This window comes from Ursus americanus, chromosome 16 (genome assembly GCF_024610735.1).
Source record: "Ursus americanus isolate L20-20 chromosome 16, mUrsAme1.1.p, whole genome shotgun sequence".
NCBI classification, from domain to species: domain Eukaryota; kingdom Metazoa; phylum Chordata; class Mammalia; order Carnivora; family Ursidae; genus Ursus; species Ursus americanus.
The window spans coordinates 46,023,669-46,051,458 of record NC_142142.1 but is presented as its reverse complement, the minus strand read 5'-3'; the positions used below and the strand labels follow the sequence as shown (position 1 = coordinate 46,051,458).

Here is a 27,790-nt window from a genome sequence, read left to right as displayed (position 1 = left end):
CTTTACAGCACCCCCAGAAATACACCCACCTCCATCCCCTGCACACACATATACCCAGTCCCAGCTGCTTCCAGCGGTGCTGTTGTAATTCTCAGAGGCTGCCTCAGAAACTCCCTCGTCCCTTCTCAAAGAAGACACTGTTATTTAATTGGCAATTTTAGGGAAATTGAGTGTGATTTTACTAATACTGAAACTGGGATAGAAATCCATCAACTTGGAAGCAATTAAATAGAACGTAGTAGCTTTTGCTGCCAGAAACCAGAAATGGAGTTGAATCGTATCTGAGACATATAAGGTAAATATAAGAATCCCACTTAAACATTAGAGGATATTTAAATTTTGTCAATGGGCTCCCATGGAAAATCGTGATTATTCTTTCGTCTTTTATTATGTCTAAAATATAGAACATACTTCTTCCCAGGGAACTGCACTAGGTGATCTCTGAATGTATAATACAGGGTATTAAAAATATGTATCACCAGGGGGCATTTGGCTGTTCCTCACAGAGACCTTATTAATAAGATGGAGGAGGTTACCTGGGCACTCTAGCTTACCTAAGACTTTTAAGATGACATGGCTCCACACATAGCGCCCCGAATTCTTCACCTTGCAGCTGTACCGGCCCTCATCACTGGGCTTCAGAGGCTCAATCTGCAGCGAAGCATCTCCTGCCAGGAAATTGGAAGCAAAGGCCACTCGGCCCTTCTGCTCCTCAGTCAAGTTACTGTAGACATGACGGCTGGAGTAAGTGATCACCTGTGGGACAGACCAAGGCAGGGTCAAGCAGTGTGGCTCTCGGCCTTCATCTTTTGCTGATGTCAAGATGAGGAAAGGGAATACTCCTCATGGAACAAAGCGGTCAGGCCCGGGGCTGATTCTAAGGGTCAGGGGACCTCTGTTCTAAATGAAGTTAAAAGTCCAATATGTTTGTCTAGGCCTTGCTTCTCCTTCCCAAGGTAACACGTCTTATTTGTGTAGCATTTTAATTACAAAGTGGTAACTGTTTTACTAAATGCTCAGAACCATGTCATTTCATAGGTAAGGAATTTTACATTTGAATTACACGTTCAGTCAAGTTTACACAGCTAAATCAAGGAGGCAAGGGGATGCACAGTAAATGCACATGGGGTACCTAGAGTTGACTGTGAGGAGATTTGGTAGAAAAGGATGGAGAGGAGACTTACCTTTCCCCTACATAACCTCCCCCTCTTTTTTTTGAGAGAGAGAGAGAGCAAGCAGGCTCTACACCCAGCCCAGTGCAGAGCCCAACACAGGGCTCGATCGCACCACCTTGAGATCATGACCTGAGCCAAAATCCAGTTAGAGGCTCAAGAGACTGAGCCACCCAGGCACCCCTCTCCTGCATACCTTTTCTGACTTTTAATTTCGTACCACCTGCATGTGAGCTATTCAAAATATGCTACACTCCTTTTACTCAGTACTTTTATATCTAGTTTATTTCTCACATAGTGTTTTTGCAAGTTAAGTTGTTCCTCCCCTTCTCTGTGGTTTCACTTCCCATGGGTTCAGTACCCGAGGTCCAGAAGCAGATGATCCTCCTTCTGCCATATTGTCAGAAGGCCAATTGTAGCCTAACACTGTATCACAAAACGTGTGTCATTCCCCTCACTCCGTCTCATCACAGAGGCACTGTATCATTTCACATCAGCACAAGAAGGATGGGTATAGTACAATAAGATTTTGAGAGAGGGAGAGAAAAACCACATTCACAAAACTTTTAAATTATTTTATTAATCATAATTTCTTACTGTACCTAATTTATAAATTAAACATTACCAAAGGTATAAATGTATAATGAAGAAACATAGCATATATAGGATTTGGCACTATTCATGGTTTCAGGCATCCAGGGGGATTTTAGAACATATAATGCACAGATAAGAGGGGAATACTGGAGCCATTATCCCCATTTCACAGACAAATAGCAGAACTGGGATTTGAAAATAACCATCTAAGTCCATTTAGTTCATGTCCTGGTATACCAGTTACCTCTCTCCCACTTCCTGTGGCCATCTACATTCATTCCACTGTTTATTAAGTGCTCTTCCAGAAAATTTGGAAATGAAGGCAGAAAAGTGACACTGTTAAATCAATTTGTTTTGTTCTTACAAAAGTTTAGAGTCTAGGCGAGGGGACTAGAGGAGTTAAAGAGCAGAAGTCAATGCTTAAAATTCAAGTCTGATACGGAGGACTTCATTGTTTGGCTTTCCTTTTGGGGGGCTTCACTGTTGATTAGTAAGAGGAAGTCAGCTGGGAAAAAATTACATCCCTTCCTACCATAAAATACACATGAGCATCATGTCTTTGTGTCTTTGTTTTTCCAGGTAGGGACACCAAAGTTTAGATTTCTCTAACAACAACAACAAAAATCCTGGCGCATCTGGCTGGCTCAATGGGTAGAGCATGCAACTCTTGATGTTGGGGTCATGTGTTCAAGCCCCACGTTGGGTGCGGAGCCTACTTAAAAAATAGTCGTTGTCATCATCATCATCATCATCATCATCATCATCATCATCTTGAGCTTTAGTGAAATTTCATCTGCCTGCATCATAGCCTATAGTTCTTGAATCCTTCCCTGGTTCCGTTTGTCCATCACCTCACTCCTGTTAGTCACAAAAACCATGCTGCTCTGGTCCACCAAGACCTCGAGCTATATGACTTCAGCTTTGCCCTTTCTGCCATTCAGCATATTCTTAAACTCATTTGATTTTAGATGTCAGCAAACATTTATGGGATGACTGCTTCCCATCAGGTTGGGGGGTGCCCATACAGATGAGTAAAAACCCTCTTCCTGTCTTCAAGTAATTCATAATCTAATGGGATTAACAAGGAGAGAAGTATAAACATAGACAAAGGATTAATTAACTTGAAATAGTATCAGAGAGAATGTCCCAGAAAAGTTGGAGGCATTTGAGTTAGGCTTTGAAAGATAAGCAGACTAAATGAGAGATTATAATAGAGTCAGGGAGAAGGAGGCTGCAGGGAGCATTCCAGATACACAGAAGGGTGCTAAAAACAGGCCCACAAGCATACAGGAGTGTCCTGTGCACATTTCTGACTGCAGCTGTTCAAATTGTTTCCCTCTACTCAAGCCCTTAATCCCATCCTCAATCACGTGACACCCTGCAACATATCAAATGCTTTCCTGAAAAGATTTGAAGCCATTCAATAAAATGTCCACCAGTTCTCTCTCCATTATATCAAAACTCCTCGGTATCATCCATTTTGCTCTCACCACCTTTCTGAGACACATGTTTTTTCCTTTCTTTGCATGCTCTTTTTCATCAGCTAATTATTTATTGAGCTCGCATGCCAGGGTACTATGCCCAAAATCATGCAGAAATAAGACACAGCTCCTATCCTGGGGACCTTACAGTCTTGGGTCAGGGGAACGTGGGGGAGAAGAAAGTAAGAGAAAAGTAAAGGTGGACACTGTAGCTGATAATAAACGTAAGACATTTTCGGTATTCAACTTTGCTCACTCATTTCAACCAGCACCGCTTTTGTGATCATTCTCATATCCTTCTATCTGTCCTGACATAGTTTTGAGCTCTGGTTTGGTATTTCCAGCTGCCTGGCTGCTGTGTATTTCTACCCTCTCCAATCCACCTTACGTAACAATGTAAGTGGATGCCAGGTTAATACTAATGTAAAACTCACATCAGTTGTCTTCCAGCTCAGAACCCTTCAGTGGCTCCCTGCCACCTCTGAATGATGACCAGATTCAGTCTGTAGTTCTCACAGTGACTTCTGCATTACCTTTCCCAGTCTCATTTCCATTTTTGTCCACCTCCCATACCTGGTTACCATCAGATAATGTTGTCTCCCTTCCTGTAATATGACTCATGCTTTCTTGTACTCAATGCCTTTGCCCGCTGCATTTGTCCATGGAGAAACTCCCTTTTCTCCATCTCTCCACATGAAGAATTCCTATTTATTCTTTTGGGGCACCTGCACGGCTCAGTGGGTTAAGTGTCCAGCTCTTGATTTCGGCTTAGGTCATGATCTCGGGGTCATGGGATAGAGCTGACAATGGGCTCTGTGCTCAGGGGGGAGTCTGCTTGAGATTCGAATAAATAAATCTTAAAAAAAAAAAAAGAATTCCCTTTCATTCTTTCAAATCCAAAATTAATATTAACTTCTCACGAAACCTTCCCTGTTCTGACACTCAGACTAATGGCTTTGTTTTTTTCCCCTCTCACCCATAGCATCTCTTTACAGCATTTTTATGTGAGGAGAAATGGTGAAAGACTTGGGCTCATAGGTTGCTAGATCCCCTTCCTATAATGTTGGGTATTGTCCAGGAGATCCTTGGGACATTCTGGTTTCATATATGTCTGTTGCCCTTAACTGTCTTTGGCTAGGCTATAATGCAACACTTCAGTCCTTTATTGAATACACATTTACTGAAAACATACTCTGTGCTTAGCACTGTGCTAGAGATGATACCAATACAAAGAAAATTGTTCTATGAAAGTGTTGAGGGCCAGGACATGCCACCCCAGAATATGCCACTTTGCATGTGCATAAGAATTTCAAATGCTAAAGGCATTTGAGTTCTTGAAGTCCCTTGACCTAAAAGCAGAGCCTCCCAAAAGAATTTAAGTGTCATAAATCCCCTCCTGAGAACAAGTCTAATCTTCTCTTCTAGGAGACCAGAAATCAGCACCACACCCAGACAGACAAGATCTCAAGCTAGCATATCTCCCATCTGTTCTTCTAAGGGCCCGTTTATCTTCCTCAAAAGTCATTTGCTTTTCCTTAAGTGTCCTCCCTCCTCTTCCCTTTCCCCTACCAAGTTAGGTACATAGGCCAAATTCTAGCCACCCCTTGGAGTTACTCATCTGTAGGTACTTACTCCCACACATTTCGTACATGGTACACGGAAGTTAATAAACTTCTGTTTTTCTCCTATTAACCTGTCCCTTTGTTGTACACCTGAAACTAATATAATGTTATATGTCAAATATATCTCAGTAAGAATTTTTTTTTAAATTTTTAAAGAGAGAAAACAAACCAACAAAAATCTGTCTTTTATTGGTCTAATTTACAGTGCCCCAGCTGGAAAACCTAGGAGGGGAAAGGGAAAAAGATTTTTTTCCCCTCTCCTACAATTTTAAAGGACAACTTAAAAAAAAAAAAGTAAAATTATGACTCTCATATACACAGAATATAAGCACGTGTCAAAGATTTTATTTAACTCATTAATAAATGATGAAACCAGAAAGATTTTACAAGTTCAAATGAGAATTGGACAAAGATTTGTAGTCTCCTTTGGACAAAGTTCATTTGCATCTCTATTAACAGGAACCACTGCCATGCTATGGATATGGAAACAGGGACATCGCTATGGACATTCCACAAGTTAATTTCTATTTCTGTGGAAATTAATATGTGAGGAAAATTAGACCATAATTCATCTGAAAATTTGGAGTCTAAGCATGAAGATGATGTTTGGGAGGGACCTCCCTATGGTATACTGTATGGGGGGGGGTTGGGGCAGGTGTTCGGGCTGGGGTAGAGAGCGATGCTCTGTTGGTATGATTGGTATGACAGTAAGGGGAATTAGATCCCTTGAAGGCTGCTCTCCTCTGCCCCCACTCCCCTCCAGCCCCCTGCCTCAGCAGGTGGTTTCACAGTTCAACTCTCTGGGTCTCTAAATTAGAATTCCTGCAGGCCTACTGAGAAGAGCATGTGGGAGTGTTTCCTTCTGATTGGGATGAGGGGTGCCAGGGAAATGGAAGCTAGCTTCACTGAGACAGAACCACCAGCTGCTCCTGACGGCTAAGATGAACTCTTCAAGGACATTTTACAGCAAATCGGTAAGCATGACCAGTTAGAGAATATTTAGGAAAGAGAGAGAGGGCAGGAGGAAGAGGAGTCATCCATCCACATCCATCCAGAGGTAGAAAATGGGAGCAAAAGCTGGATTTGAATGTTAAGCTAAAGAGATCCAAGAGCACAGTCATTTATTCAACAAATTTTGAGCCTCCACAATTTGCCAACAGCATCTGTTGTAGGTGCTTGGGAGATATCAGTGAACACAGCACGTGAAAATCCCAGCCCTTGGGGAGCATGCATTCTGGTGGCAGGAAACAGACATGGAAGAATATTGTATGGTACATTTGACAATACTGTGAAAATAATAGAGCAGGGAAGGGGAGTTGTAGGCCAGGGGGACAGACTGCAATTTAAATAAGTTTTGGTCAAAGTAGACCTCACTGGAAGGAGACATGAGATCATGTCTTGAAGGAGACTCCGAACTAGCCTTGGGGAGTTCTAAGTGAAGAAAAAAGCCAAGGAGAGACCTGAAGGTGGAAGCATGCTTTGGCATGTTTGAGGAACGGCAAAGAGGCCAGGTCGCTGGAGTAAGCCAGGGGACTAGTAAATGAGGTCAGGCAGTGGGGCCAGATCCTGCAGGGCCTCTGAGCCATTGTAAAGATGATCGCTTTCACTCTGTGGGAAGTGGGGGGCTATTATAGGATTTTGAGCAGTAGAGTATCATGATATGACTTGTTTTGAGAATAGGCTGTAGGAGGCCAAGACTGGAAACAGGAAAACAGTCAAGAGTCTGTTGGAGTTGGGGCACCTGGGTGGCTCAGTCTGTTAAGCATCTGCTTTTGGCTCAGGTCAGGATCCCAGGGTCCTTTGATCGAGCCCCAGGTAGGGCTTGCTGCACGATGGGTGTCTGCTTCTCCCTCTCCCTCTGCCACTCTCCCTGCTTCTTCTCTCTCTCTCTCTCTGTTTCTCTGTCAAATAAATAAACAATCTTTTTTAAAAATGTGTATTTGTGGCATGAGAGAAAGAGAGGAGTCCAGGGCCACTCTCAGGTTTGGTCGTGAGCCTATGAAAAGAGAGAACAGCTGTCAACCGAGAGAGGAGACGGAGGGGAGGAGGTTTGAAGTCAGCGTGTGCAGGGTAAGGAGGATCAGGGGCTTAGTTTTGGACTTCCTGCATTGAGATGACCTGTTCAACACCCAAAGGAGGCATGGGGTAAACCAGTTGCATACAAATGAATTGGATATTCACGGTGGAGGCCTGGAAATAACGCTTTTGGGAATTCTAAGCTTGTGGATGGTATTTAAAGACAAGAGTCCGGGTAAGATCCCTGACAGCACAAATACAGAGATTAAGAAAAGGAGGGGGAAATGAGGCTCTCCAAATAGTGGACATCTAAACACAAAGATCAGAACTCATTAAAATACCACCAACCTCAGAGTAAAGTTGATGACTGTCATCTCTTTGGCTGACTATTCAAGTCCAACCTTTGCTCACATTTCCAGCCTTACCCCTGGATTACAACTTGTTTTCCTCCTACCTTCTCTTTCATAAAGACAGTGAGCTGTACCCTGAAACCACCTGCCGAAGAAGGAAACAGTAGGGGGGTGGGGGCAGGGGGAGCAGCCTTGTAGAGGTCTCATTACACTCATTGTCCTACCAGTCGAGGATCTCTTCCCACCCCAGCCTGAACACTTGCCCCCCTCCCCAGTACAGGAAGGGAGGTGCCTCCCGAACATCATCTTCATACAGAGAAATATTCTGGAAAGTACAGGAAACGCAGGATTTCAGTCAAATGCCCAGTGTTTACTCCCAGACAAAAGTTCTGTCTTGAATTTCTGCGTTCTTTTCAATAGAAGCTGTCAATTATGGGGGAGGGGACGGAGGGAAAGAAAGGGATTTAGCTTTAGGAATTTGGGGTTAGATCCTAGCCCTTCAAAGTCTAAAAGGCATGGAGCTCAGGTTCTCTGGGGCCAAGTTTAAGGTCTAATTTTCCTCACGTATTAAAAGAAAATTAGGACAACAGTTCTTAGCTACCGACCTCACAGGCTTAGTAAGAATTTTTAAGAGCAGAAACTGTGAAAAGACATCATCCCTTTGCTCACTGACCATTTCGTGACTACGCTGGGCCAAGCACAGCCCTTGGCTCTGGGCTTAGGAAAATATGCATTAGGCCTAGAAATGAAAATCTGTCAACACAATGCGATACTTTCTGTCGGGAACTTTGTTTTTATTTAACAAACACATATGTGGTATTAATCTTATTCAAGGCACCGTTGTAAATCCTTACAAGTATTAACCCCTTGCATTAAAGAGGGGGAAAAAACCCCACAGCAGTGAAAAGTTCACAGCAAGATTAAGGAGATTAAGTACGTGAGTCTCCCCAACAGACTGCTTACACTTAAGGGCATTTTTTTGCTTAATAAATTCTTTAGAGAGGGCCTTCGATGAGGTGGCAACATGCATCCTAACCTGAAACTGGGGCAGCTACAGTTTATCCTGCTTGACTGGGGTCGTTCTTTTGGACCCTCCTGCGTTCACTGATTCCTAACTGCATTTCCCATGGACACTGGGCATCCCAGAAAGGAGCTCTTAGGGCCTGGGAGAGGTTTCTTTCCTATTCTTACCGCTTAAAATGCAACCAACCTCCTGTTCCCGGGTGTGCCCAGGGGTAGGGAGAACAAAGGCAAAAGAAATGTAGATAAAATTAAATCTCCTTACGACTTGCCGCCCATTGACACTCGCTTGAGGAATGCAGGAAGGACTTTCCTCCAGGAACTCTTAGCGGTCTTAAGGGTAATGCCTTGCTAGAGGCAAAAGGCAGCCTGAGCGTGAAGATAGCCAGACCTCCAGGATCCTGTAAGTCTTCTTTAACATATGCAAATCCTTTTGGAAACTTCATCTCTGCCCCCTCCCAATGTAAAAGTATACAATCAATCGCTCCTCACAATTCCAGGGCAGCTCTTTTTTAAGAAATGTTTTAACAGATTTTATTTATTTGAGAGAGAGAGAGCACAAGCAGGGAGAGCGGCAGGCAGAGGGAGAAGGAGAAGCAGGCTTCCTGCTGAGCAGGGAGCCAGATGCGGGGATCGGAAGCCAAGGGCAGACAGACGCCTCAGCTGACTGAGCCACCCAGGAGTCCCAAGGCAGCTCTTGCTGCCCCTGGGTCCAGTCCCCGTGCTTTAATAAAAACCACCTATTTTGCACTGAAAACATTCCAAGAATTCTTTTTTTTTTAATTAGGCTCCATGCCCAACATGGAGCCCCAAGAATTCTTTCTAATCCCTCACTGCCAGACCCCACATCACATCACATGAGCCAGCATCATATCTGAGGAATTTCTTTATTCTACCTACCTCACTGCTTTTTTTTCTCCCAACCAGATAAAACCTATGAACTCTGACCCAGAAAAACAAAAAGTACATTATTATTTTGCAAGTAATTTGATAGGGTTCCTAGCATCCAATGAAAGCTCTGTGTTTTAGGAGACTTAGACCGGGAAGATCCAGGTCACAGCCCTTCCGACACGGTACTTGTTTGTTTTAAATGTTTGTAGGGTGTTCTTGGCCCCACGTCCTGTTGCGCTGCTTAGAAAGGATACGTTTCTTGGGGCGGTGGAAGGAGCTGCCATGGAAATGCAAACTCAGTGGGACAATAGGGAGAAGAGGAAATACATTAAAAACAGGAAAAAAACTGGAAGCTTGAGAGCTTACCTCTTCTTAAGACTGGAAGTGGGGAGCTGATGTTTGGAGGTAGGACAAGTGAGGTGGGACTTCCTCACAGGAACTCAATTACTGTTACTTACTTTCTTTTTCAATACCTGGCAGGCGCACCATCACCACGAAGAAGCAAGTCTGTGCTTCCTAAGAATGAAGACATTCTAAACCTAGGAATCAGTGAAGAGCTGGGTATTTGTTTTTACATTTTTTAAATTTTTATCTTAAGTAAACTCTCTGCCACAAATGGGGCTCGAACTCACGACCCCAGAGATCAAGAGTCGCATGTTCTACCGACTGAACAAGCCAGGCACCCCAAGAGCTGGGTAGAGGAATTTGGGGGTTTTGTGGGATTTGGGAAGTTGGTGAACCTTTCTGGTCTAGGGGATTTCTTCCTTGTTCTTGTTACTATTTGGACTAACATTAGGAACTGCTTTTTGTTTTGAAAGGTCATATTTGGCTTGGGAGAGACTTAGTAGGTGTGGTCCACACTGGACTCTGGCTGCTTTACGTATCCTAGAGTAGGAGCTCTCAAACTTTGAACAGACTTACATCAAGAAACACCTTTTCCTCCGTGACCCAGCACGCACATAGAGGGCACCTAGACAACTGAAGCGTAAGTTTCATGAACTGTACATACGTGCAATACGCTAATGTTTTCCAGTCTGGGTTTTTAAAAAGCAGTCTGCTCACTTAGAATCCACTCCTGGGTCCTGCTTTTTGAAAAAACACTGCCCCAGGGCACAGTGATTGTGCGGGGAAGTCAGCTGGTTTACGTTCAGATGGGAGCCCCCCACTTACAGCTCTGCAGCTTTGGTTGGTTAATTCACCTTTCTAAACCTTAAGTTCCTCAACTGTAAAACAGGAGTAAAGTACTTGCGGGAATGAGATCGTAAGCACTCACGATTGCTTTTATTAGGCTGGTTCTGGGTTCACAAAGGCCCCTAAGGTTTCCAGAATTGTCCAGCCCAGCACCCAGAGAACCTAAGTCTTGCCATGCATTTGTACAGGACAGCCCCCTAGCCGAAAGCCTCCATCTGTTCTCCATCACCTGTGCACACTGAGGACTAAAGCGGAGCCCTCTGAAGGTGGCCCCTAAGGCCAGTGCAGCCCAGACTGGGCTTCATCTTTGGTCCCTGTCCTCGCACCTCTCAATAGCGTCATCCCCAAACTCGATGTCCCTCGATTCTGAACAACACCCTCTGATGTGTCTTTGTCTTGGATCATGCAGCCTTCTCTCCCTTTGAAATGCCTCTCTTTTATTTTTGCTTAAACATCACCTACACAGGCCTCAAGCTCAAGCTAAAGGGCCACCTTCTGTGTATTAGAGCCTTTCCTGGAGCCCTGCGTAGAATCCTGGGCTTCCTCCTGCAAGCCTCAGCCGCTCGGACATAGCCCCACCACAGCCCTTAGTACATTCAGGTGGGGCTTTTCTCCCCTTCCCCCAAATCTTGTCCCATTATTTAATGGAAAATAAAGGGCAGGGCAGGGGGTGGAGGGAGACCACAAAGGTAAGTATTTAACGTCTTTGGAAAGCAGACACTGTACAACTCCAAAATAATCTTACTATAATTAAATAACTATTGCCTAATATGAGCATTTCACACCCCTTTAGGACACAGGTTGGGGCTCAGTTCCAGCCTTGCAATTTGGCTCAGTTTTTTTCAGACGCACATTGAGTATCAGGCACATGTGTGTCTCTTTGTCTCAGTTGTGGTTTTAATTCTAGGAAATGTAGAGCTGAGACTAAGCCCTTGCTGGGGGGAGGGGAGTTGATGGGAGAACAGTGAACATAAATTTAATCCTTTTGCAAACAAACAAAAAATGAAGCCCATGAATTGCAGCTGTTGCGGGGCTGTGTGTCTTGTGACATTCCTGGTGGGCCCATGAACGATGCAGTTTTAAAGAGAGGAGGAGGAGGCTGGGCAATTTGTGAAGACTTCAGGGAGCAGATGGAGCAGCTCAGCTTTCTGGCAGGTGCTCTGCTGTGCCAGGCCCTGCGTGGCAATCATGCACCTGCCTTGAACAGAAATGGATGTAGGCCCCTCTCTCTGTTTTCTAGCAGGGTTTTGCTTTTCTTTTCTTTTCTTTTTTCTTTTCTTTTCTTTTCTCTTCTCTTCTCTCCTCTCCTCTCCTCTCCTCTTCTCTTCTCTTCCCTTCCTTCCCTCCTTTCTTCCTCCCTTCCTTCCTGATTGATTTACTTACTTACTTACTTATTTATTTAGAATGCCAGCAAGGGGAGGGACAGAGGGAGAGGGAGACAGAGCCTCTCCAGCAGACTCTCAGTGCCAAGGCTTATGCAGGGCTCGATCCCAGGAACCATGAGATCTTGACCTGAGCCAAAATCAAGAGTCGGAAGCTCAAGCCCTTGATCAGGAATTTTCTTGCTCAATATCAAAGAAAAGGGGGAAAAGGAGAAAGGAGGTGGCCAGAGGGGTTTGGCATGGGAATAAGAACATCTCTGCCCTAATTTCTCCATCGGAAAAATAGAAGGGAAAGGTCTCTGTTGTGTGTTCCTGACTGACCCTGGGGGAGATGGTCACTCTGGCTTTGGAAACTGTGTTTCCATCCCTAGAACCTGGAGGAAAGCTCCAGAGTTCTAGGGGCCATGCTATCTACCTAGGCTGAAATTCAATTATTCCCCAAACTGCTGACCCGCCCCCAAATGTTCCCTGCATATCCAAGCCTCCCAGACAGAAGGGAGGGAGCCAGTTCTGCTCAGATTGAAATGGAAGGCTACCTTGGGGTCTAGGTCATTGGCTAGCCTACTTCAGGCAACACATCCAGTCCAGCCCCCCTGTATTGTCTCTCTCACCCTCACTCATTCCCAACATGGTGGCAAATTTACCCACTAAATTTGTATATTACGCCCACCTTGATGTTCCAGCTACCCATGACTGTCGTGTAAGCCCCTACTGTATAGTCTGAAATTGTTCGGCTGATCTTGCTTCTACTGGAGTCTCCTTTAATCAGTGTGCCGCCGCAAAGGGCCCAAGATGCACCTATGTCCCTGTCGCTCCTAAGATCCTTCAAGAACTCCATGACAATACAGGAAAGTATCTGAGCCCCCTAACGTGTTACACAAGACCTTTCATGTTCTGGTCCTGCACCTCTGTAAGCTCACACTTTGCACTCCACTTACGCTAACTGCTCATGTTTTTCCAGAACTTTCCAGCCTTTGTGTCTACGCTCTTGTGATTTCCTCGGGGCAATGAGGAAATTTCTATCGGCACTCAGATCAGCTGTGGCTTCTTACAGGCGCTGCCCTTGACCTTTCCCCTCCTCCAACTTTTTTGGCCAATGGCACCTCTTTATATTCATCTAGAACACTCTGCTTATCTCCATCATGATCTCTGTTACTTAGTTCTCAGGTTGTCTCTGCACACACTTACCTCTTAAACTACCTCCTTCATGACCGAGTATGTGGATAGTGGGAATCCAGTATTTACTCAATTCAACCTAAGTTGATTTTTGATCTGTTAGAACTTGCAGTAGTGCCAAGCTTTTTCCAGCATCAGGGCCTTGGCACGATTGGTTCTGTCTGGAATAATTTCCTTCCCACATTCTCCTTATTTCCTACATAACACGGACTATAATCTCAAATTGTTTATGAAGGTAACATAGCTGGTAGTTAACCGCCCAGGTACTGACATCACAGTGCCTCATTTCAAATGGCAAAATGGGTGACCTTAAGCCCCTTTCTCACTGTGTGTGTTGTGTCTGGGCACACGCTGTATGGAGTTCCTTATGTGAAAAATGGGACTAATAATCCTAGTTATGAGGATAAATTTAAATGAGATCCTATGTGCTAAACAGACTGGAACCTGGAACATAGCTAATGTTTAGTGCTCTCTACTTAAAAAACAAAACAAAACAACACCAAAAAAACAAAGGGTTTTTCGGTGTTTTGTTTTGTTTTGTTTTTTAATTACTGAATAGCTTTGCACTATAAGCTCCGGGCAGGCAGGGACTTTGATACCGTCTTCACTATTGTATCCCAGTGCTTAGCTTGGCATGCAGTAAGTGCTAAATAAATCTGTATGCTCTGAATGACTGACTACACGGTGATCCTTACTTTGGAGTATTAATGGAAGACACACAGGGAACTGTGGCTACTTAAAGCCATAGCAGTGGCCTGCTTCAATCAGCAATGAACTTCTAAGCCTTATATTCACTTGGCTACATAAACAAGCAACTCTTTTTTTCCTTAGTTTTAATGAAAACACATGGGTAAAAGTTAATGCGTGGAGTCATTCTTTTTAAATTTTTGTGAGAGGAACACGGCTCTTACTTTATTCAGAACAGAGAGTATCATGTCTACAACTACCTGAGAATCTGCTGGAATAAATATGCTCAGTTTAAGGTGACCTTGCTCTACTGAGAACAGAGGGTGTCGGGATGACGTCCTATGAGAACGAAATGACAGGCAGCATCAAATGACAAAGTGATGGAGGAGCTGAAATCCAACAACGATCCGGATTTTATTTTAGCGAATACTGAGCTACTTCCAGCCTACACCGTCGTATGAGATCAGGGGTATAGACAGAGGGGAAGAAAGGACAACCTTTCACTTTTTAGTAGGGTAAGAGGTAAAGTTCTGAAAAGGAAGAAAAGTCTAAAGTCAGTCTCCCCGGCTTATTTTATGTGATTTTTTAAAATCACAAAACTTTCCACCAAAAGTGTTGTTTTCTTTTGTTTTTAGATTTTTCTTTTTTTATTTTTTAAGCAATCTCAACACCCAGCATGGGGCTCGAACTCACAACCCCAAGATCAAGAGTCGCATGCTCTACCAGCTAAGCCAGCCAGGCGCCCCTCAACCAAAAGATTTTTAAAAATAAGTCACTGGGTAAATGGAATGAGAAGAATTACGCTAGAAAACCCAGCTTGAGGAAAGCTGAATGCAGCCAAGGCAGACAGGACAGTAGCTACTTACTTTTCACTCTCAACAGAAACCAGCACCGCGGATCATCGGAAGCAAAGCACTACAAGTTCTGTTCACACTGCCCAAAAGCCCATAAGCACCAATGGACCTCCCCATCCTGGGCACAGAAGACCCAGGGCCAGCTCCTTCACTGTCCAACTCCAGAACCAGTATCAATTCTTTTGCTGGTCAATTATACATGTGTTACACATTTTCAGTCATGTCCTACATCGTATGTCATATTACACGATATTGGAGCTTGAGAGTCATGACTTTGTGCAAAGCTTAAACTTAGGCAGGTGGTAATGGTTTCAGAGGAGGAAGAGGAGCAGGCTTCCTTGTATAGATTTGGGGGTCTGGCCACCTGGCTCGGGAATCAAGCTACTTAGCTCCCTTCTTAGGAAAGACACTAATTGTGCAGATTCCCTCCTGGGGCAAATGAGAGGTGGCTTTCTGGCTTGCCAAAGAACATAGAATCTCTTATCTTTAAGACCCAAACACCTTCCCTTGTTTAAAATTTTTGTCTCTAGAGTCTTTCAACTATAAGCCAGATGAAAGAGCAATTCTAGCCCTTTCCAACCCAACAGAAAATTGGAGGACTTAGGAAAGACAACTGTGGGAGGGTGACGGGAAGAGCAGGGGTGGGGATGGGCGGGGGGAGGGCTCTGGCCAATGGTATACTTACTACTTTTTGGTTCCCTTCATTATCGGTGAGCAGCCATTCGATATCCAGGGTATCTTTTTCTGGAAGCCCCAGTTGATGGTGACAGGGCAAAGTGACCTTTTCTTCTGCCACTCTCTTGATCTCAGTGTGAGTTCCCAAGGTTCCAACATAGTAGGAAACTGGAAGAGGAGAGCCTCTCATGAGTAATGCAGAAACTGCATAGCAATGTGTGGGAAGCAACTATTACAACTAATAATCATGCCGTGTTCCTGTGGGCAAGGGGCAGATCAAGGTGTTGGAAGAATCTCCCTCTGGCTCTTCCTCTAACTGAATTCATCATTATCTTCTGTAGCCCCCTGAATTTTACTCTTAGCAATCCCTGTCTTTCCTACCTTCTTGGGTTTTTATGAATGATGAAATCACTCAGGTCAACAACTGTGTTTTTTGAAGTTTCCCTCTTTTACCAGCACAGGCTTGCAAAAGGACAGAAACCAAAGGAAAGGCAGGGGTTGGCTTCCTCCCCAGAACAGGCTCCAGATATCATTTCACCCCTTGAGCCACCTTAGAGACAGGCCACCCTCACAGACCAACAGCTTAAGTGCAGGATGCCTCGGGGAATGAGTGGGCTCTTATAGGCAGTTCCTGCTTCCCTGAGGGACACTCAGTCTCGGGTCCCCCAACTTCTATCTTCCAGTCTCTGTAGTCTCATCCCACATGGCTTTAAAATATGAAGCAACCCTTCCTATCCAAGGTGAAATTCCAAGTTACCGTGTTTGGATTCTGTCCCTCCAACCATCCAGTATCCCTTTGGCCAACAGGATTTCAGTTCTACTTTCGGCTTTGTTTACCTCTAATTTTCATCTTGTTCCAGGACTGGGGTCCTGTCAACAACTCTAGGCTTCAAGCTCGCTCACCTTCTCTCCTTCCTATTCATTCCAGACACTGTTGACTATTAAATCCCCGGTGTTAAATAACCTTCCCTGAATTCTAGGTATGATGTGTCTGGCATTAAGGTGTGCTCTAAGATCCTCCTTTGTCTCCTTGCACATAATAAAGGAGCTCAGCATGAAAAGCCATTCACCATGTTCCGATGCTATGTTCCCAAGGTAACAGAATCATACAACCTCCAAGTTGGAACAGCCCCCAAGGGTCACGGTGTGCCGAAGTCCCTTCTCCTGGGGAGCACTCACTCTGCCGCTCCAGAGGGTTTTAAGCACTGAAGATCAAGAACCATGACTCACAGAAGCATGTAAGCTACCTTTCCTATTCCCTGTTCATTTCCCAAGCTAGATTAGCAGTAAATCTGTGGGAAGGAAAAGGGCGTGAAAGGAGGGCGGAGGGAGCAGGGAAATTGTAGTTGCCATTGCAGGGTTGGACCCTCAGAGGCATCCCCCCTAAGAGAAGCAGCAGGTGGATTCCCAAGCTCCATGGCAAAGAAAGGAGACCACAGAGATCTGTGGGGCATAAGAAAGGGCCTTCAGAACCAACAGGCTAAGCCCCTCATAGGGTCCTAGGGACATTTCCCAGTAAGGTTTCTGTTATTTCTGTTTAAAATGTGAAACTGCAATGAGAGTGGCCACCATTTAGGGAGTAAGTGTGGTTTGGCTCTACACTGAGCACTCAACCCTACGCAGAAAGGGGGATTACCCAAATCTACGGATGAAGCGTAAAGAGGAGTTGAGCAATTTGCTCAAGCTCACACAGCTAGGAAAGATCAGGGGCTCCACCGCAGATCTGTCTCACTGCAAAGCTCAAACTCCAATAGCCATGCTATGCTGCTTCTGCCCTATGTCTTATGTGGCTTCCTGGACATGTGGTTCTCCCATTAGCCTATAAGCTCCTTGAGATTAGGTACCAATTCACCAAATCGCCCAGCCCAGGGCCTCTCACACTGCGGTTGTTGGATTGACTTAAATTTAACCTGTGCACTCATTTCACCCATGAGCAAACTGAGGTCCAGGGATAAAGGAGTTACCGTGGGTCCTACAACTCCTTTAAGGCATAACCCAAATAAACCCATCCTCCCTCAGTCCCCATAAAGCAGCTATAGAACAGCAGGGAGATTAGCCAGTTCACATTGCACTAAGCTCAGCTTGGAAGAAGGAGCTCTGGCTTCTACTGCTCACTTTCCACTGCACACAACAATGATCAAATGCAACCAGCATCCCATGCGCCTGGAGAAGCTAGAGAACCCAGCAACAATTTGGTGCATACAGTAACTATACGTTAAATAAATAAATGCAAAGAAACAGCCATGAAAGTTGCCCACTTGAGCCACTAGAGGGAATCAAAGGCTCAGGTTTGGTTGATGTCCCAAAAGGAAAGAAACACAGTGGTGGGCGGTGTGTTTTGCCAGAGTGCCAAGTTCTATTTATACCATAGCCAGAATTAAATACGGCAGTGCGGGGAGGGGGCCGCCCAGTGAATACAAATGACTTTACCAAGGCAGATCAGAGTGCATGTGCCTCTAGCCTTCCCTGAACCTCAGCTCCCCAGACTTCAGGGGGTTCCTGGGATCCCTGCAAATTTCTCAAATTTCTCCTTTTGTGCTCCCCCACCCCTCCAACACCTGTGTTCTGTAGCCTAAGCAGACAGGGGCCTGGGCTCTGTGTAGAATTCTCAGGCTTGGCAATGGGAAAGGGGGCTGCCAAGCACATGTCTCCACTGTCCGGTGGGTGAGTGAGAAGAGCTAGCCGTGGGCTCCCAGGCATTGAAGGGTTCATCTTGATTAAGAAAGACCGTAAGAGATCAGCAAAATTTAGGAGGAAACTACAGCCCAGAGAATTGCAAAGTTAAAAGAACCGTAAACAGGGAAGTACAGCTGATCCTTGAAGAGTGCAGGTTTAGCAGCACTGGTCCCCCCTCGCAGTCCAAAATCCACATTAGCTTTTGACTCCTCCAAAACTTAACTACTAGGAGCCTACTGTGGACGGGAAGCTTTACCAATAACATAAAACAGTCGATTAACACATATTCTGTATGTTATGTGCCTTGTATACTGTATTCTTATAATAAAGGCACCTAGAGAGAAGAAAATATTAAGAAAATCATAGGAAAGAGAAAACACATGTACAGTACTATCCTGTAAGAAATCCGCACGTAAGTGCATCCACACAATCCAAGGGTCAACGGAAGTCTCCACCAGACGTCCGGGACGCGCCCTGCACGTGATGGTGGGGGGAGGTGCTGGAAGGTAGCAGCGGGACAAACATTCTGTGTGTGTGTGTGTGTGTGTGTGTGTGTGCAAGATTCAGTCATGGAAGCCTCTGGCTCTCCCTGAGGGAAGGCTTCTTCTAATACAACTCAGGCACTTCAGACAGGCCCTTTGAGAGCCTAAGCTTGGGAGAATTATCCTCCCAGAGCCTTACTGTTCTCATCTGCAAAATGGGAATTAAAGGAGACACTGACTAGGGCACCCAGCACAGGGATTGCACATAGGAGTCTCCCTGCTAAAATGTCAGTTCCCTTCCCCTGCTTTTTCTCTACAACAACTAGGGTTGTTTTATTTTCTCAGATGATGGCTGCCTACATTCAGCTAAGATGAGTTCAAGATTTTATTCTCTAAAGGATATTTACATTTACTAAAGACTTTCTTGAGCCTTTAAGACCTTCAAAGAAATGGGGCAGGGGTAGCTTTGTTTATCAGCATGTATACTTTTATGTAACTGATGGAAATAAGATACATATTTTGAAGATGAAGCCGTTGAGAAGATAATAGTACATTTTATTTTATTTATTTTTTAAAGATTTTATTTATTAGGGGTGCCAGGGTGGCTCAGTCATTAAACCCCTGCCTTCAGCTCAGGGCGTGATCCTGGTGTTCTAGGATGGAGCCCCACTTCGGGCTCCTCTGCTGAGAGCCTGCTTCTTCCTCTCCCATCCCCCTGCTTGTGTTCCCTCTCTCGCTGGCTGTCTCTCTCCGTCAAATAAATAAAATCCTTTAAAAAAAAAAGATTTTATTTATTTTTAAGGATTTTATTTATCTATTTGACACACACACACACACACACACACACACACACACACACAGCGCACAGGCAGGGGGAGCAGGAAAGGGAGAAGCAGACTCCCCGCTGAGCAGGGAGCCCGATGCAGGGCTCCATCCCAGGACCCTGAGACCATGACCTGAGCCAAAGGCAGGTGCTTAATGACTGAGTCACCCAGGGGCCCCAATAGTAAATTTTTAAAAGGCGGTTTCTATGACCAATCGACTATTCCATTCACATTAAGACATTCCGAATTAAAGCCTTCAAAAAGCAGTGTGTTTGGAGAGCTGGCATCGTTTCTGCTGTCAAGTGGATGCTTTGGATGATCCTTTCAAGGAAGTCCGCTGAGCCTGACTCACTGGAGCCTCTATCCTTCACCTACTGTTTCCGTCACAGAGAGAGGCCATATTTCTGGATCGGACCGTGGCAGTTTGCACAGCCACGGCAAGAGCAAGAACTTGGCGAATTGTCTCAGTTGGCCCCACTAGAGCTGCTGGTCCCCATCTCGCTTTCACAGATGCAAGGAGGCAAAAGGCCAGGATAACTTTTAATAGCAACTAGGATGCTGCATTTAAAATAGCCACTTATCTCTTCTTCCCTAACAGAGAATTCTGTTTCTCAAATACTGGCTGATGCCTGCAGGGCACAAGTTGACCTGGATCTCAAGTTAGGTCTGCATGCTCACTCCTTCCATAGGCTGGGTCCTCCGGCCCTGCCATCCTTGACCCAGGCGCTCAGCATCCCCGGGGCCCCCAGCTAGGAGAGGCCACAGTGCTTGGTGTACAGGTCAACAATAGGTAGGTTCTTTTGGGGGGAGGTATTTATTTATTTTTGAGAGAGAGAGTGCAAGCATGAGCAGGGGGAGGGGACAAAGGGAGAGGGAGAAACAGGCGCCCCGCTGAGCAGGGAGCCCAACTCGGGATCCCAAGACCCTGAGATCATGACCTGAGTTGAAATCTTTTAAAAAAGATTTTATTTATTTGAGAGAGAGAGAGAGAGTAGGAAGGAGAGGGAGAGAGAGTCTGAGGCAGACTCCGTGCTAAGCACAGAGCCTGACATAAGGTGCAATCCCATGACTGCAAGACCATGACCTGAGCCGAAACCCAAGAGTCAGACACTTAACCAACTGAGCCACCAGGTGCCCCAGACTTGGGATATTTTTAAATCAACTTCTCGCGTTTTACAGATCAAGAAACTGAGGCTTAGAGAGAAGTGACTCACCCAAAGGCCTCTTGATTTCTAGACTAATGACAAACATAAAATTCTGTAGGGGTGGGGTGTGTCTGGGTGTGTGCGTGTCTGTGTGTGCGCGCGCGTGCAGGCATGTGCCTTCCTGACTGTTTCTGGAACACAGTGTGCAATCCAAGAGATGGCATGACGTAATAGAAGGAGCACGAACTTTGGAGTCAGATCAACAGAGATTTAAGTAGTGCCCATTAGTCTAATTAATTTCCTGACCATTCTGGGTCTTTCTTTCTTCCCTGTGAAATGAGAAAAACATCAGCCAGGAAAGACAGTTGTAGGATTACATATGATGTATGCAAAGTGTGTAGCACTGAAACCCGGGATACGGGCCCACTCACCACATGGTAATTACTATCGTCCATAACTGCACGTACTGTACTTCCAAAGACCAGGAACACAGAAGAGCATGCTGAGGAGGTGAAGCAGGAGGGTGAGGAGTTTGGAAGTCCTTTTGCTTGGTAACTGTGAATATTTGGCCATCCTTGCTTTGTCCACTTTTTGCTGCACTGGTTGAAAGTAAGTTGCAGATAACATGACATTTGACCTCTCACTGTTTCAGCAAGGACCCCCTAAAACAAAGGGCCTTCCTCTACCCAACCAGAACATATTACCACACCTAAGAAAGCTAACAATATTGTATGGAAGGTCATTAAAAAAAAAAAAAAGATTTTTTATTTTTAAGTAATCTCTACACCCAACATGGGGCTCAGACTAATAACCCCGAGATCAAGAGTCGCACGCTCTACTGACCAAGTCAGGCACGCACCCCTGGAAGATCGTTTCTGACAAGAGAGGCTAAGGAAGACTTCTGATGGGAAGTGGGATTGAACTAGTTCTGGAAAGACAGACATGCTTTTCCTGTACGGACCTGAGGTGGTGGAGGGGCAACCAGAACAGAAGGCAGCACTGTCTTCTCCTGTCCCCTCCTTCGAGCTGCCTCAGTGTGAACTAGGGAAGTTTCTCTTCTGTATATTTTGCCTTCTCGACCCCATACGCAGCCCGATCCCAGAATCTCTTGGGCCAGCTCCCTTTTTGAGATCTTCGGAAAAGGAAAACCATATTCACTGTGAGCTATTAAGCAACGAATGTTCTAATGTCTTCTAAAATACAAACACGTATGAGATATTCAGAGACAGCCCACAGCTGATGCAGTGAAGCTTGCAGGTTAGCAGTGGAGTTCAGACATCTGAGAATCAGTGTGGTGCCTTCTTGTTTCCCCCCAGGGGTGAATATTTGTTCCTGGAGTCCCTAAAATTAGTGGTGTGGGTGTGCAAGGACCGAGGTGGCAGCCTGAGAGGTGGGCTTCAGTCAGGGGCCCAGATATTAGGCTTCCTCCCCTCCCCAGTCTGTTGGTTTTGGAGAAGAAGGGGGAAAGAGAGAAGGCTGGGGAAGGAAAGAGGAAAAGGGAGTGGGGGAGGGGGAGGGAGGGAGGAGAGAAAGCAGGGGGGCTAGTGATGGGAGGACAGGGGAGGAGGACAAGAAAGAGCCTTGCACTGTAGAAGATAGTTGAAGAGGTCTTCAGACTACACCCAGACTGATTACAAATTATCAAGTCGCCTCCCCTCCCCCTCTTCCCTTTTTTTGAAACAGTCTAGTACATACATTGTATGTATTTATCCGTATCAAAAAACTGTACTGAGATCTTCCCCTGGTATAGCACTGGGAATGCAAAACTGGTAACCATCTCTCCTCGCTCAAACCATGTGAAAGCGACTGATTAATAATGCCTTAGGTTTGTTTAGCTCAGCTCACTCAACTGCATTGTCTCATGTGAGCCCCATAACTACACAGTGAGCTAATGTCATCACCTCTGTGTTAGAGAAGAGAGACTTGAGGACCACACAGCTGAGGCCACATGGCTGATGGGTGGCCCTGTGGGGATGTGAGCCCGTCTCTAGTTTTTATTGTATTCTCTTTCCCACACCAAAGGTCATTGCCTTTGCCTTGAAATTGGCTGGTGGGAAACACAGAGACCATGTTGATTAAATGTGGATGGCACCGAGCTAGGTAGCAGAGCTGGTCTGATTGGACACACTTAAGATATATAATTATTTTGCTAGCTGGGATCCTGAGCCAAAAGTGAGATGGTAATTAATAGAGACAAATATTAGAAGTTACAGCTAGATACAAGCACGGAGTGGGAAGATTTGAAGGACCTGGGACTCTACATAATTTATATTAACCACCAGTAAGATATGGCTACTGAAAAAACTGACAGAGTCTGGGCTGCGTTAACAGAGGTCTGATGTCCCAAACATGGACTGTCGCAGTTCGATCGTATTCGATACTAGCCAAAGGAGCACATTCAGAGCATCAGAGATGCTGCATGCTAAGAGGAGCGGTGACAAGCAGGGGGAGCCGCACAGGAAGAGGGAGAAGCAGGCTCCCCGTTGAGCAAGGAGCCTGATGCGGGACTCGATCCCCGGACCCTGGGATCACAACCTGAAAGACAGATGCTTAACCCACTGAGCCACCCAGGTGTCCCTGTTGATAGACTTCCTAACAGTCCTGCCTGATAGGAGAATGAGCTGTATCATTAAGTGAACTTTCCATTACTCGAGTCATTCAAACGGGGAATATGTCAGGAGCTGTACAAGGGATCCTTATACGTGGTGATGAATCAATATTTAAAGTCCTTTCTAACTATAATATTGTATGAAATATTAATTGATACATTAATATTCAAGGCACTGTCCTAGTTGAATAGAATGCAGAGTATAAGACACAAATGTATACTATTATCTTTCAGTGTGTTTTGTCACTGTCAATCAGCTCTTACACAATTGATACAAATTATCTCATTCCGTTTCATTGTTCGCATTGTTTTTAAAGATTGTTGAAGTGCTTTTTAAAAGAAGTAAAAGGAACCAACCCAAGCAGTCAACAGCACTTCTTTCCTATCTGTGGGTGTTTTAATCCACAAGGGGGCAGAATTTACTTAGGATTAGCCCTGCCTCATCTTTAATGCGGTTCTTACATTAGTAAGAAGGATTATTATTGACAAAGAATTATAGATGACCTTGGATTTAAGCTTGATAAGCACTTTGTTGTCATTTGTGATTATATACCAAATTTCAAACGACCCGCATTTAATTTTCAAGGGCAACAGAAATCAGAAAATATGGTCAGACATTTGAGAGGAACTTTACCAAGGCAATAGAAACATACACTATTTTAATAGCTTAAGTTCACTGTTTTCACTTTTTCAGGCTGAAACGGATGTTTACTCTGAGATCCAAAACTTCATTTTAATTGCAGAATTTATTATGAACCAAATCGATTACTCAGGTACTGTGGAGAATTGTTTTGGTAGACAGTCAATAAAAAAAGACAAGGGGAAGGAGCAAAAATCCATCACGGATGCCTTAGAGGGACTGAGAGGAATCAGCAAAAGAACCCTCAAGGTCCTTCGACTCTTGACGTTTAGTCTTGGTTCTAGGACAGTCACTTACAGAATTATAAAATTCTGAAATGTTCTGGTTATATGTAATCTACAATCTCAAGCTTGGGAAGGCCTATAGAAGGTCATTGCCTTGCCTTCTGGACAATTTCATATTTAAAACTCATCTGCGGAAACGTATCAAATGTTTCATATTCCCTTATTATCATTGAGAATCTGAAATTACAGCAAAACTATTACAAGATATTGACACTTCTGCTACTATCAAATTTTTTATTATTGTATATCATGAGATATTTAGGGTTACCGACTTCTGTATTATAGGATAATCAAGGATACTGACTTCCATAGAATGTCTTTAAACAAACACCTTACTCTCAACGCTTCAGATTCTGGTGACACAAAAAGGAACATTGACAAAATAGCTGGCATCCCCAGGGGAGTAACTAGGAGTGCTCTTTTGTTCAATGAATATGAGTGGCATTCCTGCTACCATACTAGGTACTGCTGGAAACAAAGATCAATGACACTGTCTTTTGTCTATAAAGAGATCACAATAATTGAGAAACAGACATTCAACAAGCCCAGTTTAAGGCAGCACACAATGTGAGGGTCAGGTAGCGGTAAGGGAGTTCAGAAGAGGAACATCACTAAGGTGATCAGGGATTGCTTCACCGGAGAGGAAGTATTTCACCTGGGCCTTGAAAAATAGATTGGCATTGGAGCAGTTACAAATGAGGGGATGGCATTCCAAAGACTGGAAACAGCAGCTTGGCTGCTAGGAAACGAGTTGCTAGGCTGACCTCAGTACTTGACAGATTGGAAAATCACCTTGGACCCTTAGTCTTGACAAGTTCCCACAGAATGGTCAGTAATCTAACACAAACAGCACGTGAGCTGTGTCGCAGCCCTACAGACTGGGGGCTGACTAGGTAACAGTAATGTTTTATCCTGATATCTCTAGTAGTCGTTGTCAGGGAAAGGATACTGACAGGGTCCACAGGAATCAATCACCCCCCTGCTCAGAAATACACCAGTTATCCCTCAGAATTCTGTTCTCAGGAATGTGCTAGTACATTTTCCATACGTGTATTCACGTTCACACAGGCAGAAAAACACACCCCCACCTGTGCGGTGAGCCCACGAGCATGCCCGTGTCAGTACACAGATCAGACAAGGTGTGCCTTTGATTCTGAGGCACTGAGAACTAGATCCCTCACTAACCTATTTCCTTGACATGTCTATTTATAGCTTCTGTCTCATTCCAAACGCCAAGTCTCTTTCTGAATCTAAATCTTTTATTACCTTCGGCAGGGAGATTTGAACAGAGGGAGGAAATTAAAAATAGACACAGACTTACTACTGAGAGTGCAGTTGTCAGTTTTTAGGGATTTATGGCAATGGAGAATTGAGATCATGCTGATAAAAATCCACTGATGAATTAAAGCATCAATTCAGCCGTTATCCCATCTACCTTCCTGTAAAAACTAATAACAAAGAGAAGATCTCTTTTTTCTTCAGTCGCCTCCTCTAGGGTTAGAAAGTCAAGCCATGATAATTTGAAAATGAATAAAGAAAAAATTTCGTTCAATGGAGTTGGGAAGTCCTAAAGTGGACATGCTCATGCAGGTACCACTCCTCCAACCTTACTTTACCTACCCCAGCAGGAAGAAGGAAGGTTTTCTCTAAGCCCAGCAACAACTCGGCCAATGAGAAGTCACCACAACCTGGAATTCTCACTCTTGTACAACTGACCTTCCTTTCAAATGGCCCCTCCCAACTTCCTTCTTTCCTCTATAAAAGAACACTCCTCAACTTATTCTTTGGACTTGCCTGTGGTTTGCCATGGTTTGCATGTCCCAGATTGTGATTCCTCTGCTATTCCTTGATAAGCACATTTTGCTGATAAACTAACTGGCTATTTTATTTTCAAGATTCATAAAACAAACAAAAAGAATCAAGGAAGCTGTATTTTCTACTCACAGGGAAATCACTTCCTACATGAGAAAAATGATAGATAATACACATTTGCCATCCAATATATTTTAAAACCCTTCTATGGAAACATTTATTAACAATAGCTGACAATTTCTGAATGCCTGTTACATGCAAAGCATTGTACTACTTGATTTATATTCATTTCCTTTTTTTTTTTTTTTTAAGCAACCCAGGGCTTAAACTCATGATCCTGAGATCAAGACCTGAGCTGAGATCAAGAGTTGGACACTTAACTGACTGAGCAACTGGGTGCCCCCATATTCATTTCCATTTTTAATCTTCTCAACAGTCCTGTAAGGTAAGCACTATTATTACCCCCATTCTACAGACAAGACACCGAGACACCGAGAGATTAATTAGCCCAAGATCACAAAATTAGTAAGGAGTGGTGTCACAGTTCAAATCCAGCCATTTTAACTCTAACATCCATATCCTTTTTTTTTTTTAAAGATTTTATTTATTTATTTGACAGACAGCCAGCGAGAGAGGGAACACAGCAGGGGGAGTGGGAGAGGAAGAAGCAGGCTCCTAGCGGAGGAGCCCGATGTGGGGCTCGATCCCAGAATGCCAGGATCACGCCCTGAGCCGAAGGCAGATGCTTAACGACTGCGCCACCCAGGCACCCCTAACATCCCTATCCTTAATGGCATATTATACTGCTTCCCAGTACATATATTTAACAAAAATTTCATTGATTTAGTGTTATGCTAGTATTCTTGTGAGTTCCCTCAAAGCTTTTCTACTCTTGGTGATATATAGAAATCCTTCTCAATCTTTCTCTACTTATGCTCCCATTTTTTTACATATAAATAAATTCACTCTTCTCTACTGTTATTTGGAACATATTAAATACTACGACTAAGCAATGGCATTTTAGAGTATGCTCTTAAAAAAGCTAGACATGAATAGAATGCTGATCAAAAGAAGGCACACAAAACAGTACATACTATATGACCCCATTTATATAAGGTACAAAAACAAAAAAAGGTAATCTATGCTTTTGGAATTCCAGACAGTGGTTACTCTCAGAGGAAGAGATAATGAGTAGAAGGGAACATGGGGAGGCCTCTAATGTGATATGTTTTATATCTTGATTTAGGTGCCTGTTTGGGCATGTTCATTTCATGAAATTTATCAAGCTGTATACTTGCGATTGTGCATTTTATGTATTTGTAGTTTTTACTAATTATCTACTGATGCATAACAAACTGTTCTAAAACTTATTCGCTCAAAACCACCAACATCTCTTATCTCAGAGTTTCTGAGTCAGCAATCCAGGCACAGCTCAGCTGGGTAGCTCTGGCACAGGGTCTCTCAGGAGGTGGAATTAACTGTTGGATGGGGCTATGATCTGATCTGAAGGCTCAGCTGAGGTACAGAGAATCCACTTGTAAATTTCCAGTATAGTTGTTGGCAGGTCTCAGTCGCCACATGGGCCTCTTCACAGGGCTGCATCACCACATGGCAGCTGGCTTCCCTTAGGGTGAGTGATCCAAGAGGGAGCAGAAGAAAGGGCCTAAGATGGGAACTCAGAGGAGACATCTGTTGCCATATTCTATTTGTTATAAGCGATCAAATAATTCCAGCCCACATTCATAGAGAGGGGGCTACGAGGAGGAATCATTAGGGACAATCTTAGAGGCTGCCTACCCCACTTTAGAAATTACACAATAACTTCCTCTGCCTCTCCACTCACAATGATAATCACTGTCGTATAGATTTTAAAACGCTTTAACAATTCACTAATTTTTTGGTAATCACAACATCCCTCAAGAGTAGGTTGATGGCATGAATTTTTCATTCTGTTTTATGGAAATGTAATAATAAGCTTGATATTATCACTTTTATATTTGCATAACACTTTTCAGATTTCACAATTCTTTCCCATCTGTATTTTGAGTTTTGTTATGCAGAATAAGTGGGAATTATAGTTTAGTTCTAGTTTATCTGAAAGTACTATGAAAATTATATAAACATTTTATAATATTAATATCTAGCATTTACTGAGTGCTTACCACATGTCAGTTACTGGGGGTGCCTGGTGGCTCAGTTGGTTAAGAG

General features: G+C 44.1%; 1 protein-coding gene and 1 long non-coding RNA gene across 2 annotated transcripts in view; one reads left to right on the top strand and one right to left on the bottom strand.

Moving 5' to 3' along the window:
• Positions 1-27,790, bottom strand: part of CLMP (CXADR like cell adhesion molecule) — a 93,501-nt gene that overhangs the window by 6,075 nt on the left and 59,636 nt on the right. Inside the window, 2 exon segments of the mRNA XM_045798009.2 lie at positions 555-756; positions 15,122-15,279. Coding sequence (XP_045653965.2) covers positions 555-756; positions 15,122-15,279 — 360 coding nt within the window.
• Positions 755-27,044, top strand: LOC148108801 (uncharacterized). The gene is made up of 4 exons (XR_015726986.1): positions 755-9,707; positions 9,965-10,131; positions 16,207-16,349; positions 25,895-27,044. It is a non-coding gene; the product is annotated as an uncharacterized LOC148108801 (long non-coding RNA).